We start from the raw sequence: 14,492 nt of genomic DNA on the forward strand, positions 1-14,492 counted from the left end.
GCACAAAGGAAATAACCCCAATGTTTGTGTGAACCTTTTGGCCCTGAGTTGCTAAAAACTTAGACCTCCCTCTGGTGGGGGTCATCTTACTTTCTTTGATGGGGGTCCTTTTTCTTTCCTTGCATGGTGTGATGACATTTTCGGTCACCATTTTCATCTTTGTGGGCTTCCTTGTCATGTGAATCCTATCTCTCTTCTTCGCCTCACATGCACAACAATAGTAAATAATAGTAAATCATGCACAACAATAGTAAACAATATTAAATAATATACAATTCAAGGAGATATCGGATATGAAACATAATGTTAACTCCTGATACTTAACATATACACATGTTGACCAACTCTCAAATTCAAGCATATGCATGTACAAAGCTCTCAAATGATCAAGGGAAAACAACAACAACAAAACCCTAAACGATAATAACAGATAGAATCAAACATACAAATAAACATGTCCCAAACATCGTTTATGGTTGCAGATGTAAAAAAACAGATAGAAAATGACAAAAACAAATAGAATCAAACATACAGATAAACATGTCCCAAACATCGTTATGGTTGCAGATGTAAAGAAACAGATAGAAAATGACAAAAACAGATAGAATTAAACATACAAAAATATAGTAAAACAAGTACCAAATGTTGTTGTTGAAGTCTTTGAAGAGGGGACGCATTTGAAACACACCGGGTAGAGGGAACACTTGGAGGTAGAGGTAACACGACCAGCAAAGCAGAAACCGATGTGAAGAGGATAAGGTGTGCAGACCACACTTCAGAGAACGCTTGAGAGAGAGAACGCGACTAGTAGAGGAAAGCTTGATGTAACGAGGACACAGTACAACGGTTGAGAGAGAGAATACCTCAGAGTGAGGACACGGTACAACACCTAAGTGTATTGTTGTTGCAAAGAGGACACGACAAGGAGGGAGTGGGTTTAGGGTTTGCAGGGTGAGCAGAGAATGTGGAGAAACCTGTGCACAAGTTGGAAGAGAGAGAGAGAGAGGGAGGGAGGGAAGGAGGGAGCGGGTACAAATGTAGTGAACAAATGAGTAGAAGTGGGAAGGAAAGAGTGCGAGAGAGAGGAGGTACGAACCTAAGGAATTACCAAGTGTAAAGAGAGAGAGAGAGAGAGAGAGAGACTAACTAACTAACTAACTGACAGTTCGAGATAAACCTATTATTTTCCATGAGAGACGGAGTGAGAGAAAGATAGGTTGATTATCTTCATGATTGACTAACGACTCAAGATCTTATATAGTTACGACCTCCTTACAACATTACCTTGAATTTTAACACAATTGATGTTTATTCATATTTGAAATCTATTTTCATTGAATGTGACTTTTAATTTCAAAACAAGTGATCAACTTTTTAAACCCAAATATTGGATTTACTTTTACATTTTAAAGTTTTTCCTCCACATGGAATTAGTACTACAGTTTTGGCCAAAAGTTGGTACACTGTAGTGTGCTTTCACCCAGTATCGACTCCTAGCTTTTATCAAGGTTGAGCATGATATGTGTGATCCAAGCATACACAATACAAAGATTCATATTTTTAATGTATGTGGCCATATTAATGTTGAGATCTATAATCTCCAACTTAAAAAATGTGACTAGTATATGTTATTTGCCTTGATCTGACACTAGAACTATGAATAACTTTAATTAAATCACAAAACCATGACCTTAAACAAAAAAGAAGCAGGGAAAATCATTTTTATGGCATGGCCTCTTGAAATGAATCTTTATATTGTGTGTATGTGTGTGTTTCGATCACATACATTCTTGACAATTAGAAGTCAATACTATCAAGATAGTGGTAGGCTCAAAAACATGTCTATACACAAAGCCATACACACACCACCAAGTCCCATTATCTCAAATAGCCTTAGTTATTATGATGTGGAGCCATATGTGGTCCTTATGCAATCAATATGATGCACCAACATGAATGTAATACGAAGCCCTAGATAGACATACTAGCATTTGGGGCTATAATTGTTGTTTTTGCGAGTATTATTCAATGTGTCCATTGCTAACACAAATAGAAAAGATTATTAGGGGTGTTTAATAATCTAAAACCATTAAGATGTTGAAGTGGCATAAGAACATTTAAGTATTAAGATAGATGTTAATAACATTATTGTAAACAATGGAATGAGCTTTTAATTAAAAACTAGATGTTGCTTTTATAACATACATGCTAACTAGCTTTTGTTGGGTGTAGAGTTTGAAGTTTTCATTATTAAATTGAAGCTTCTACGATAAGTGGTGTTTGAAGCAATTGGGCCTACAAGGCTACATGTAGTTGGTGCATGCATTTCATATAGATTGATGTTAAAGAATAACTTTAGTTACTTTCTAGCACCACTAACCATTGGTGTACAAATAGATTCCTATAGTTCCTTTGATTTTTTGCATCTCATTCTAAATTTATAATATCTCTAATTAAATCATGCATCATATAGTTTCTAGCAACATGAACATTGAACCATCATGTGATGATGTCAGCACGTGATAGTGTTGAATTACTGAAAAAATTGCTGCATTGAAAATAACGGTGAGAAAATTAAAATAATATTTGTGCATATGTATGTATATGTATAAATAATTTGAAGCTACTTTAATGGTAATTGTAATAATGAGTAAACACTTAAGAAGATAACCTTTCTTAAAGATGGTTACACCACACAATGTATTATTATTCTTTATACCTCTCCATTAGAATATATATACCCATAATCTCTATTACAGTGAAGAACGTCCAAACGCCTCAATTGTGTGTACAACGGAAAGGATTGTGCATTGAATAACAAACTATTGTTGATGAGGAACAACAAGGGGAATGGTTGTGCAACCTCGGGCAAATCATGAAGACCAAATTAATGGAATGTTGAAATGAGGGGAGCAAACTCCTCACAAGGGAATTCTCACAGCTCTTGGAATTCTTGAGATGCTCAAGAGATGAGGACCACTCCGTGTGACGATGGAAAATTCAAAATTAGGGATGAACACCATCTAGACCATGACGGATGAATCGTCTAACGTGTGATGCACATTGAACCAACACTCTTTTCAACGGTTGTAGGGTGAAGATGGTGGTCCTACTTGAAATTTTGCACATCAATACCTTGTTAAAAACCACACACCATAGCTTGTGTCTTTTCATGTATGAGATATTAGGCTATCTTCATTGCACATCGGTGATTGACTAAATAAAAATCGTTTGACATTTGGGTCAATGTAAAATTGATAACCCTTGTAGCCATGGTAGCCATGAGGTTTTCCATACCCAACAAATATGGTGCAATTCTTGTGATTATGTAATTTACACAAAGGGAAGAACGTGTAAGGGTCGACCCGGCCGGCGCGCGGCACACAAACGAATTTATAGACATATTTTGTTGAATCTATTTTTCGTGCTTAGCATTGTCTTTATGCGGACATGAGAGGTCCTTCGCAAATACCAGTTGACTTAACACATTAGTACAACCCATGCGGTACCAGTGTTGTACTACTACCTAGTGGGTAGCTGTTCTCTAGAGTCAACCCAACCATATCATGCAAGTATATATATATATATAACACTCCACTTTGTCCTTAACAGGATCTGTGTGGTTTAAGGCTTGTCTGGTCGCGCATCATTACCCTCCTCATTCTTCTCCCTAATGATCAACAACATTGCCTTACATAGAATCGATTGAGTTTCGCACATCTTTCGGCACTTAACTTCTCGATTAATCCGCGATGAGTATGTTGGAGAAGTAGCAGCAGTTGTTGTTGTTTGTGCCTCCTATGGATGAATTTTGGCCTCCTTGCCTTGTGGCTACCGAGTTTGATATTCCGAGGCATTAACGCAAGGATTGATGCAGGTAAGGAGGCTGCGGCGGTCGTCCATGGCCTAGATGAGGATGATGAGAGATTGATGGGGGCAATTCGGCGGGCGAAGGTGGCAAAAGCGGTCACGGAAGCGGTAATCGTGGCCACGTGCGTGTTTTGGGTATTATGGTGGTTCGTCGCGCCCGATCCAGAAGGAGACAAGAAATACGTGGAGTCGTGGATTGGCGACAAATCCCACTCTCGCTTCTTTCGGACCGACGGTCGCGAAGGTAACTAATATAATATAATTAGTGATCACATAATGCATATATATGTGTATGCATATATATGGTTTGTCAAGTGATCAGCTCCCTCCTACTTAAAACTGATATATATATCTATGGCATCCATCCATTAGGTTCGACATTCATATACCAAACCATGCCTTTCTTCGTCGTCACCATTCTGAGCTTCGTCGTGATCCGGCTCCGCGCATTCATCAAAGCAAAGACTGCACAGCTCCGTGTTGTGGTGCCCGCGGGTGCAAACGGCTGGAAAAACCAATGGCAGATGAGTACGTACCCGGTGTGGGTGGACAAGAGCCCCTTCGGCATCCTCACGGCCTCGGAGCTTCTCGGAATTCTGGCCATAACTTTGTTGATGATCTACCACTTCAGCAGAATCGTCAACATTGCTTTCACCCGCATCGACAACAACACCCAGCACCACCACGGCTCCGGCCCGCCCCCCGCCAAGTACGTCCTACTACGATCATGACATAACCATATCTCTCTCTCTCTCTCTCTCTCTCTCCAACAGACACACACACACACACACACACACACACACACGTTCATGCTTTGAACACCATCGCCAAGCTCACATTGTTTGTTAAATTCCCAAGAGTGTACATAATAAGCACTCATGTTTTCCATTGATATTGCAGGCCATGGCAGAAATTGAATAACGTATCCTTCTACTTCGGACGCGTGGCCGTCGTGCCATTCTCGTTGCTCTGGATCCCCGTGTCGCGTGGCTCGCCGTTTCTTCGGCTCGTAGGCATCCCATTCGAGCGCGCCGTGCGCTACCACATCTGGCTCGCCGTCTCCATGCTTGTTCTCGTCAGCCTCCATAGCCTCGGCTACATCATTCTCTATGCCAACACCAACCGTACGCACTTGGTAGGTTCAAATCATGCAGTATTTCGCGCTCACTGTCTCGCCCAATATTACCGTAATGTCCCAAGGGCCAACCTATGATGTCCCAAGGGCCAACCTATGCTAGGGCTCATGTGGTTTCTCCATCATGATGCATTCATTGTACTTGAGTGTGTTTGATCATATCTTGATAGGGACATAATTTGTTTTTCGCTTCTTGTTGTTAGATCTTTGGGTGGGTCACGAAGCAAGAAAACTGTGCGGTAGTGGCCGGGCTGGTGGCATGGGTGTTCGGTCTAGTCATGTGGGCCACTTCCCTCTCCTTCGTGCGTCGCCGCTTCTACGACATATTCTTCTCGGTCCACCACCTGTATCTCCTCTTCTCCCTCTTTTGGCTGTATCACGCGGTCTGGAATTATCATTTCTTCATCGTCCCTCTCATGCTCTTCTTCATCGATCGCTTCCTTCGCATGATCCAATCGTCCAGTGTTGTCCGCGTATCCTCGGCCAAGCTCCTCCAGAATGGCACAGTCGAGCTCTTGCTGCCTCTTAACACCAATGCCACCAAAGGTAACATAAATGGATTCTCTTTCATGTATGTGTGCTTGTTCGGATCCACATATTAATTAATATTCCAGAATCTCTCTGACTAAATTCAGTCAGTGAGCTCTTCTAACCTTTACTAATAACAGGCAATAATGTGATCATTACTTATGTCAGGGACCCCACTCTATAATGCACTCTCCACATGGTGCATCCAGATTCCTGGTATCTCCAAACTACAGTGGCACTTCTTCAGTGGCGCATCGTCCCCTCTCGATAACACGCAGGAGCTCTCCATCGTAATCAAGCCTCTCGGCGAATGGACGAATAGTTTGCACGATCAATTGTGGGGTTCCTGGGCTTTCTCGTTTAAGGCTAGAGTCGAAGGTCCTTATGGCGATGAGTCCGATTTCTACCTAAAGTATGGGGATCTCTCTAATTATTTGTCGTAATTCCTGTTCTCGATTCCGTTCCCAAAGCTCATGTCTGTCGTTCCTCATTGATATAACTAGCCTTCACATTAATGAGTTGCTTCCATTACTTAATGTAATGTATATGATTAATATTTCGCAGGTATAAAACCCTAGTCATCGTGGCCGGGGGCATAGGCCTCACCCCTGCCCTCGCTATAATCCGCGATATCTTGTATCGATACAAAGACGTTAGATCCTCACCGGCATCGACTACTCTTCCGACCTCCATCACACTCTACCACTGCATAAGAAAGCCAGAGGAGTTATGTGTGCTAAATACCCTATATCCTAACCAAATTCTCCCTGGCTATGAGACATTAGGACTGCGCATCCGAGTACATGTATACATAACCTCGAAGAACATACAAGATTATGAGAGAGTGCCACTACCCGGTGGCAACACGGCTCATAATTCATATAGAATAGGCGAATCCTTGGACCTATCCAAGTTTAACCGTGAACACCCTACATCACAACCATTGATATTTGATTCCTCTTATCCGGCGGCACAACACCCACAATCCGATGGAAGAATCTCGAGCATTGGCAGCACAGGGAGCACCTCATGGGTAGCATTAACCACCATTGCATCCTTTGCAGGATACTTTGTGCTTTCAGGCTTGGCAAACACTTTTATTGTGAGGTCCTATGCCCATCACACCTTCACCAATTACAATCGCGCGCATGTCGTGGTGGCGTGCATGATCTTGGGGATTCTCATTTGTGGCGGCCTCGTGGTTCTGCTATGGTTCCATATGTTGCGACGACAATCGAGTATAAGCTCGGCATCGGTGCAGCCGAGGAAACAGAGTCCGACTTCTTCTCCATCCGGAAGTAACGAAGATTTGGGAGCAACTTACAACGGAATCGAAGATGGCGCATCTCAGTGGGATGGGGATGTCCACATTTTGTCACGGCCAAACTGGAAAGGTAGGTTGGCATCATAGGGTCCACATCTAACCCTAAACCCTAAACCCTAAACTTTTTATTACGGCAAAAAAGTTTTAAAGGTTAAAAACGTTAAAGAAAAAACATAAGCATTCGTTACGCCAAGAAAGTTAAGTATGTTTTCATAACATAAGCATTTGTGAATATATGTGGTATCTTCTTTAACCTGGGAAGAGTAGTAGTAGTACATATACAAGTTTGTGAATATATGAGTACAGGTAGATTACCCCAATTCTGAAATTTTAATCCCTTCTATTCAAGCTGCAGTCACTATATACGAATATATAGTACTATTTGTGCAGAATTTTCTAGCTCAATGATCTCATCCTCTGGCTGAATAAAGTACTAGTTAATTCAAATATCATGCCATAGCTATTTCAAACCATCTACTCAGGAATGTGCTATGTATGCTATACTGTAGTGGACTTGCGATTATATATGGCACTGAATTGATGCATGAATGAATTACCCCTGAGAATGAAGCATGTCAAGCAATGAATGTGTAGTTCTTCTAAATTTGATGGTCCAAAATATTGGCAGATGTCTTCGAGGGCTTGGTGGAGCAACACCGTGGGGAATGTGTGGGAGTTCTGGTGTCGGCACCGGAGAGCATGCAAGAGGACATTGCCAGAGAATGCAAGAGATGCTCGCCTTTCCGCCCCTTCTATGCCGCCCCTGACACATCCAAATCATCGGAAGGCCACAGGGGGGCCCTCCTGCACTTCCACTCTGTGAGCTTCAGCCTGTAGTCAGATTTAGTCCTTTCCATCATCACCATTATTATGAATACTGTCTGTGTTTCTTGCACTATATACTGCTGAGCCGCCATTTCGTTGGCTGTTATGAATGAAGATAATGATGGATTGAGTAGTAGTAGTACATAATACATGTATGTATGTATGTATGTATGTATATGGTCAGGATCAATAAGTTGCACTGTCCATATCGCACATATACCCACCCGTCGTGATTTCAATAATAATAGCCTTGATTTACCCCTTCCCAGAGATCATTAAGAATATCGGAACAATGGTTTTTCCACTGTATTTTATACATACCATCATTACTAATTAAGAAAATTCACGTGCTGTGTACAGTTTAAGCCTGTGTCGTGAGCCATTAATTTGTGTCAGTTTCTTTTTTTCTTTTTCTTTTTGTTTGTTTGTGCTGGAACCATGTAAAGACTACAGAAATGGGCTGCAGTGCTATGCAGCAAAATTATAAAAGAAACAACATTTGCGAAATAAGATTTGTCCAAATAACGCATAGAGTATACAATTACAACGACAGAGCGTTCGAATCCGATATTAGCGATCCAGCAACCAAATCTGTATGCAAGCTCAAATATATTCATTCCACAACTCAATATGTTACAGCATTCCACTACTTTCCAGCATACCTCCCTTCACTTTACATGTCAATTCCACAACCATACCCTAACCCTAATGTTCTGCTCCATTGCTATGCTCACTCATAAAAACACTCAAACTAAAGTAATTAATTGCAAGGGAACGAGGATTACAGAGTGAGAGACTCGGAAGAGGAGTCTAAAATTAATTGGAAGGGAATTATCAAAAATGAGGAGAAACTCCTCCATATATAGACCAAGGGGTGGCTGGTGGAGTCCCTTAGTGTTAGGCCAAGAGATGGCTTTTTGGGCTGCCTTGACCATTAGGCCAAGAGGTGGCTTTTAGGCTCCCCTGTGGTTGGTCACTGCGACGTTGTTGTTTTTGTGGCAAGGTCTAGGACTGGGTATTTTCTAAGTCCCAACCCAAGGGTCGAACCCCTTCTTTGGTATTGGGACTGGGACCACCATTGGGAGTGGTTCCCTTCTTGTTTCCCAACTCCTCATGTTCATGCCAACCTCGATCCTGACGCTTGTCCCAATACGTTTTGGGGCTTGTTGAGTCCGTCTTGACTCACTTCGGAACCATGGTCTGGTTGGGACTCTTTAGGGACACCACACTCACATGAAACTCATGTGAAACCTAATGACCATCTATATCTAAAATCTCTCTCGTATTAGAGCTACCTATATCGGCTTTGTGGTAAGTCTTTCTTTGCCCTCGTACTCTCAGTTAGTTATATACTCCACATCATACCCATGGTCACAGTTTCAAATTTTAATCTCACATTACAACTTTCTCGGAATCATAATATGTCACTTCTGTAGAACAATATGTCACATTGATGTTGTGTCAAACCAATGACCTCCCAACCTCCAAACTCTTCACTATCAATGCCTTGAACATGCAAAAAAAATAGTTACTAACCAAGGCAAAAATTATCCCAATCTTGAGTTTGCAAGGAGTGGTTCCTTTGTATACTTGGTCACACATTCATCCTCGACAACCGTAATATGTTCAAATTCCCTTGGTCCAGTTGTCTTAGCATGAACACTAGCCTCAAAGCATTGAAATAAGTCTTCAACACATGCCAACACTTACATGACTTGGCCGCTCATTCACACTTGAAATCTATCCTTGGTTTACATGCAATTCACAATGTGTGTCATGGGCAACACAACACCACTCGGTCTTTTGTGGTTTTCATGAAGCCATTTGTTAATAATTAGGTAATTAACCTACAATCAACTATTGCTTGAACGCTTACATGACTTGGCGACTCATTTGCATTTGAAATCTATCCTTGGTTTACATGGAATTCACGATGTGTGTAATGGGCGACACAACACTGCTCGGTCTTTTGTGGTTTTCATGGAAAGAATTTGGCTCACATGCACTCCTACAGTTGACTATTGCAATCATAGCATGCCATTGTCGCTTGTGCGTGGAAGAGCTAGTGCTCTATTGTTCGCGTGTTGTGAAACAAGGAAGAAGCCAACAAGAAGAGAAGAAGAAACCACTATCACACTAAAAGAATTGCACGAATCAACAAATGGGTAGCTTTCTTCAAGGATAGAAGTTTCCATACCACAACACTTTTGCATCATGGATATACAAGATCCATCGATACCTTTTGGGGCAAGGATATTGGGGATATACTGAAGGTGATCGTCAAAACATGTTTGCCATTATCAATACATATAATTGTGAATGGAAGCAAGGAGTGATCCATCTAATGCGTTGCCTTGCTAGACCATATGCTTGGGAGCCACATAATGTATACTAGACCATATGCTACATCATATGGTCTAGTGAGCCATGTAAAGTATACTATGACCATATGATTGGCTATGTCACAGATGTGAAGATAATAAAACGGGGCATGGAAGAACCTCACGAAACATTTTATCCATCGACACAATCACACAAAAACTTCAACTCTAACCAGAACTAATTAAGAAAATTCACGTGCTGTGTACAGTTTAAGCCTGTGTCGTGAGCCATTAAGTTGTGTCAGTTGTGCTGGAACCATGTAAAGACTACAGAAATGGGCTGCAGTGCTATGCAACAAAATTATAAAAGAAACAACATTTGCGAAATACAATTTGTTCAAATAACGCACAGAGTATACAATTACAACGACAGAGCATTCGAATCCGATATTAGCGATCCAGCAAGCAAATCTGTATGCAAGCTCAAATATACTCATTCCACTCTTGATTACATCAATTAATCCAACTTGCTTGCAACAAATAATGTGCTTAGAATGTTGAAGAGGTTTCGTTAGAAAATTAGCCCACATTTGATGAGAGGGAGTAAACTTTAACTCTATCTTCTTTGTTTCAATGAGATCACGAAGAAAATGATTCGGTATTTGAAGGGCACTTCAAATATGTGTCTCCGATTCGGCTCCGGAAAACCTCAACTTGACGGTTTCACCGATTCTGACATGTCGGCTGATGTGGATACCAGCCGGTCTACATCCGGGTATGTAATGACATATGCAGGGGGAGCTGTTTCGTGGCAGTCGAGGCTGCAGAAGACGGTTGCATTGTCAACCACGGAGGCGGAGTACATGGCGGTTGTGGAAGCCGGCAAGGAAATATTATGGATGAAGGACTTCATCGGAGAGCTCGGTATTCGGCAAGATGAATACCGACTCTATTGTGACAGTCAAAGTGCCATCCACCTTGCTAAGAATGCGGCCTACCATTCCCGGACGAAGCATATCTAGCGAAGGTATCACTGGATCCAGGAAAGAATAGATGACCAGGAGTTCGCGCTGACGAAGATCCACACGGCCGAGAACGGGTCAGATATGCTGACCAAAGTGTTGATACCCGACAAGCTGGATGCATGCTGGAAGCGGATCAGACTAGTGAGACACCCCATGCCGGAGTGAAGGGCGAGTTTGTTGAGAGACAGGTCCCTCCGGATGGGAAGAGAGAAGAACAATGCCAATGAACAAACTCGGTCGAGGCCGAGAACCGGATGAGGAGTACCCGGCTACGGAGAGCTGGATGGTGCAGACCCGGTGAGAACCGGATGAGGAGCACCCGGCTTCGGAGAGCCGGATGGTGCAGACCCGGTGAGAACCGGATGAGGAGTACCCGGCTACGGAGAGCCGGATGGTGCAAACCCGGTGAGAACCAGATGAGGAGCACCCGGCTTCGGAGAGCCGGATGGTGCAGACCCGATGAGAACCGGATGAGGAGTACCCGGCTACGGAGAGCCGAATGGTGCAGACCCGGTGAGAACCGGATGAGGAGTACCCGGCTACGGAGAGCCGGATGGTGCAAACCTGATGAGGAATGCTCACCGGATGAAGAGACATATTCGTAAATATGTTTCTGGGAGTCCATCGAGGCTATATCAGTAAATAGCCGAAAAGTCATATTAGTATAAATATGACTTAGGGCAAACCTTTTGTTATAGTTGTTGTGGTTGTTGTTATTCTTGTCTATGCGAGACCAAAAGTGCGTAACAATGTACAGAGAGTGAGAGTGAGAGAGAAAGAGGTCGTTGCCTCTGATTGTAACCGCCGCCTGTGGCAAAGATCGTGAGCACGAGGTCGTTGCCTCCGTGAACTCACTATTGTACATTCTAACATAGTGATAGTTTGCAGCCTGCGGGCTGCCGTGGTTTTTTTCCCTTAGTTTGGGTTTTCCACGTTAAACACCCTGTGTACATTTTCCTCTCCTTTGTGTCGTGAGTTTTCCGTTTCCCGTTTTCTGTGTATGATTCTAAGCTCGGTTGTGGCCGAGCGTTGCGTATAGGGAGCGTGCAGTTCTCGTCAATGTATACGGTATACCCTATAGAATATTTACAACTGAAGTACATTAGTATATACTTATTTTAGAAAACTCTAAGGTGTAGGGAGCTTCCATGTTGTAATCATGTAAGAAATTATGGTTAATGCATAACCATGATTGATTGGACAGAGAGGATTATAAAAGCATAATCATTGTAAGATTACATTATCATCTCTGTTTTTTTTGAAAACACAAAAAGGAAACTACAAAGAACTCAAGACCAAGAGACCGTGAGTATCCATATGCGCTCATTTATTATTGACTAAGAGACCATGAGGATTTACATGGACTCATATGATTGTGCTACAAAGAAGTCTTCCAAGAGACCCTGTGCCAAAGCATGGTTATTTGACATTGTGGTCCTTTTTGCCCTCATGTATGGTGCAACCATATGGTCCTAAAGCCTCCCCATGCACACTAGCTATCCGAGTTGAATTGGTAGCACAACCTTCCATGGTGGAGTGCCTATCACTGGTCATATTTGTAAATAGTCCATAGTATGCGATGGAGAGATATAGAAAAAGATAGAGAAAAGAAGAGGAAGAGAAAGGAATACTTTAATACACTATTAGGAAAACAATACCATCTTCTTCGACTCCAAAAGTAACAACCCCAAAGAACTACCTTAATCTCAATGACACTAATTTTATTATATCACAATGTTTGCTTTGTTATCCCAAATTTTAATACAAGAAAGTTCTCTTTGTCAGCTTTCTTACGAATCAAACTTTGATACAATGCTCTGCCTATGATCATATTCGACCATCCTTTCCACACATTTTCGACCAAGCCCAATCCTTGCACGAATTTCTCTCACAACCACAATGTGCACTCTTGATTGTAACATTCATTGGTAGAGTTCTTGAACATCAAGAGTTGCTACTCACATTCACACGTATCACGTGAAATGTAATATTTTTGGTCTCATAGGTCATATTATTATGTGAGGTGTTTTATTATATCACTATGTTTGCTTTGTTATCCCAAATTTTAATACAAGAAAGATCTCTTTGTCAGCTTTCTTACGAATCAAACTTTGATACAAGGCTCTGCCTATGATCATATTCAACAATCCTTTCCACACATTTTCGACCAAGCCCAATCCTTGCACGAATTTCTCTCACAACCACAATGTGCACTCTTGATTGTAACATTCATTGGTAGAGTTCTTGAACATCGAGAGTTGCTACTCACTTTCACACGTATCACGTGAAATGTAATAATTTTGGTCTCATAGGTCATATTTGACCTCCAAAGACGATAATAAACTCTCTCTCTCTCTCTCTCTCTCTCTCTCTCTCTCTACCTTGAGAGAGCCTTAGAACGAAACTCATACACATCCTTCACTCTGTAATAGTTAACAGTTTCCCATATACGAAACAGTCCAATCAAGGTAGATTAGGATCTATGCCACAAAATAGATGGTAGGATGAGGATTGTAGGAACTTACATAGCCAACTTACAATATTGCAACTAAGTGGTAGTATTACTTTAGTACAAGCTCGCAAAGAAATGCATAAGATGACACGGCGTAGAATGGGAGGCATCCCAATATTGGGAACTCTACCATATGCTCATGAGTAGTGATTGCGGCACTGCAAGGAAGAGATTACGGGAACCAAGACCAGAAACACCCATCGAAGATCCTGAAACCTGGCACACATATACAAAGAGACTTTACCAAATCCCAAACCAACCACCCATTCGAAGGCCTTCTACACCCCGACCTACTGTGGGGACACTTTTGACAACCTCTAGGGTCGCGAAGGTGATAAAGAAATTACAACATAGGAATTCCATGGACCACACAGGATTACGAGCAGAACACATCATATATGTGAGAGAAGGCCTAACTCCCTTGCTAACTGTAATTTTCAATCGTGCCCTCGCGGAGGATTTTCCAACACAATGGACTATGAACACAATGGCCCCCATACATAAAGCAGGGGGGACGCCATGGACCCAAATACATGTAGGAGCATTATGATAGGTCATACCCTTGCTAAATTATATGGTGCAGTAATGGAGGTAGAGTTTAGCCATTATATGGACACCCTAAATCTTCGCACACCTGAACAGGCTGGCTTTAGACAAGCCTTCTCCACTATTGATCATATCTTCACACTTAGATGCTTAATTGACCAAACTAACACTCACAAGAAGAAATTATATTGCTGTTTTGTGGACTTCCGCAAAGCCTTTGACAAGGTCCCTACAGAGTGTTTGTTTGATAGGCTTAAAAGCTTAAGGATACGAGATGACATGGTTTGGGCCATCTACGCACTATATGAACAAGTGTCCAGATGTGTTCGATGCCCAGGTGTCTTATCCAATTGTTTCACTAGTACTATTGGTGTAAAACAAGGCTCCCCCTATCTCTGACTCTCTT

At 42.0% G+C, this 14,492-nt stretch overlaps 1 protein-coding gene across 1 annotated transcript; it reads left to right on the plus strand.

Annotated features, from left to right (window-relative positions):
* The first annotated feature begins 3,896 nt into the window (after window positions 1-3,896).
* On the plus strand, window positions 3,897-7,694 carry LOC147849258 (ferric reduction oxidase 7, chloroplastic-like). Its single transcript, XM_087337708.1, has 7 exons — window positions 3,897-4,114; window positions 4,243-4,579; window positions 4,771-5,005; window positions 5,209-5,551; window positions 5,702-5,945; window positions 6,098-6,927; window positions 7,486-7,694. Exons 1-7 carry the CDS (start codon window positions 3,931-3,933, stop codon window positions 7,692-7,694), a joined length of 2,382 nt encoding a protein of 793 aa, XP_087193834.1. The 5' UTR covers window positions 3,897-3,930.
* The last annotated feature ends 6,798 nt before the right edge of the window (window positions 7,695-14,492 follow it).

This window comes from Azolla caroliniana, unplaced genomic scaffold, assembly GCF_043228905.1.
Source record: "Azolla caroliniana isolate FFs.n. ecotype wild unplaced genomic scaffold, voAzoCaro1.0.p SCAF_99, whole genome shotgun sequence".
Classification (NCBI taxonomy): Eukaryota; Viridiplantae; Streptophyta; class Polypodiopsida; order Salviniales; family Salviniaceae; genus Azolla; species Azolla caroliniana.

What these genes read in the sequence shown, in the direction of transcription:
- LOC147849258 (XM_087337708.1), top strand. Translation starts at nt 3,931, where the DNA reads ATGGGGGCAATTCGGCGGGCGAAGGTGGCAAAAGCGGTCACGGAAGCG. An exon ending in TCGGACCGACGGTCGCGAAG is followed by an intron (nt 4,115 to 4,242) that starts GTAACTAATATA and finishes TCCATCCATTAG; the next exon opens with GTTCGACATTCATATACCAA. An exon ending in GTCACGGCCAAACTGGAAAG is followed by an intron (nt 6,928 to 7,485) that starts GTAGGTTGGCAT and finishes AAATATTGGCAG; the next exon opens with ATGTCTTCGAGGGCTTGGTG.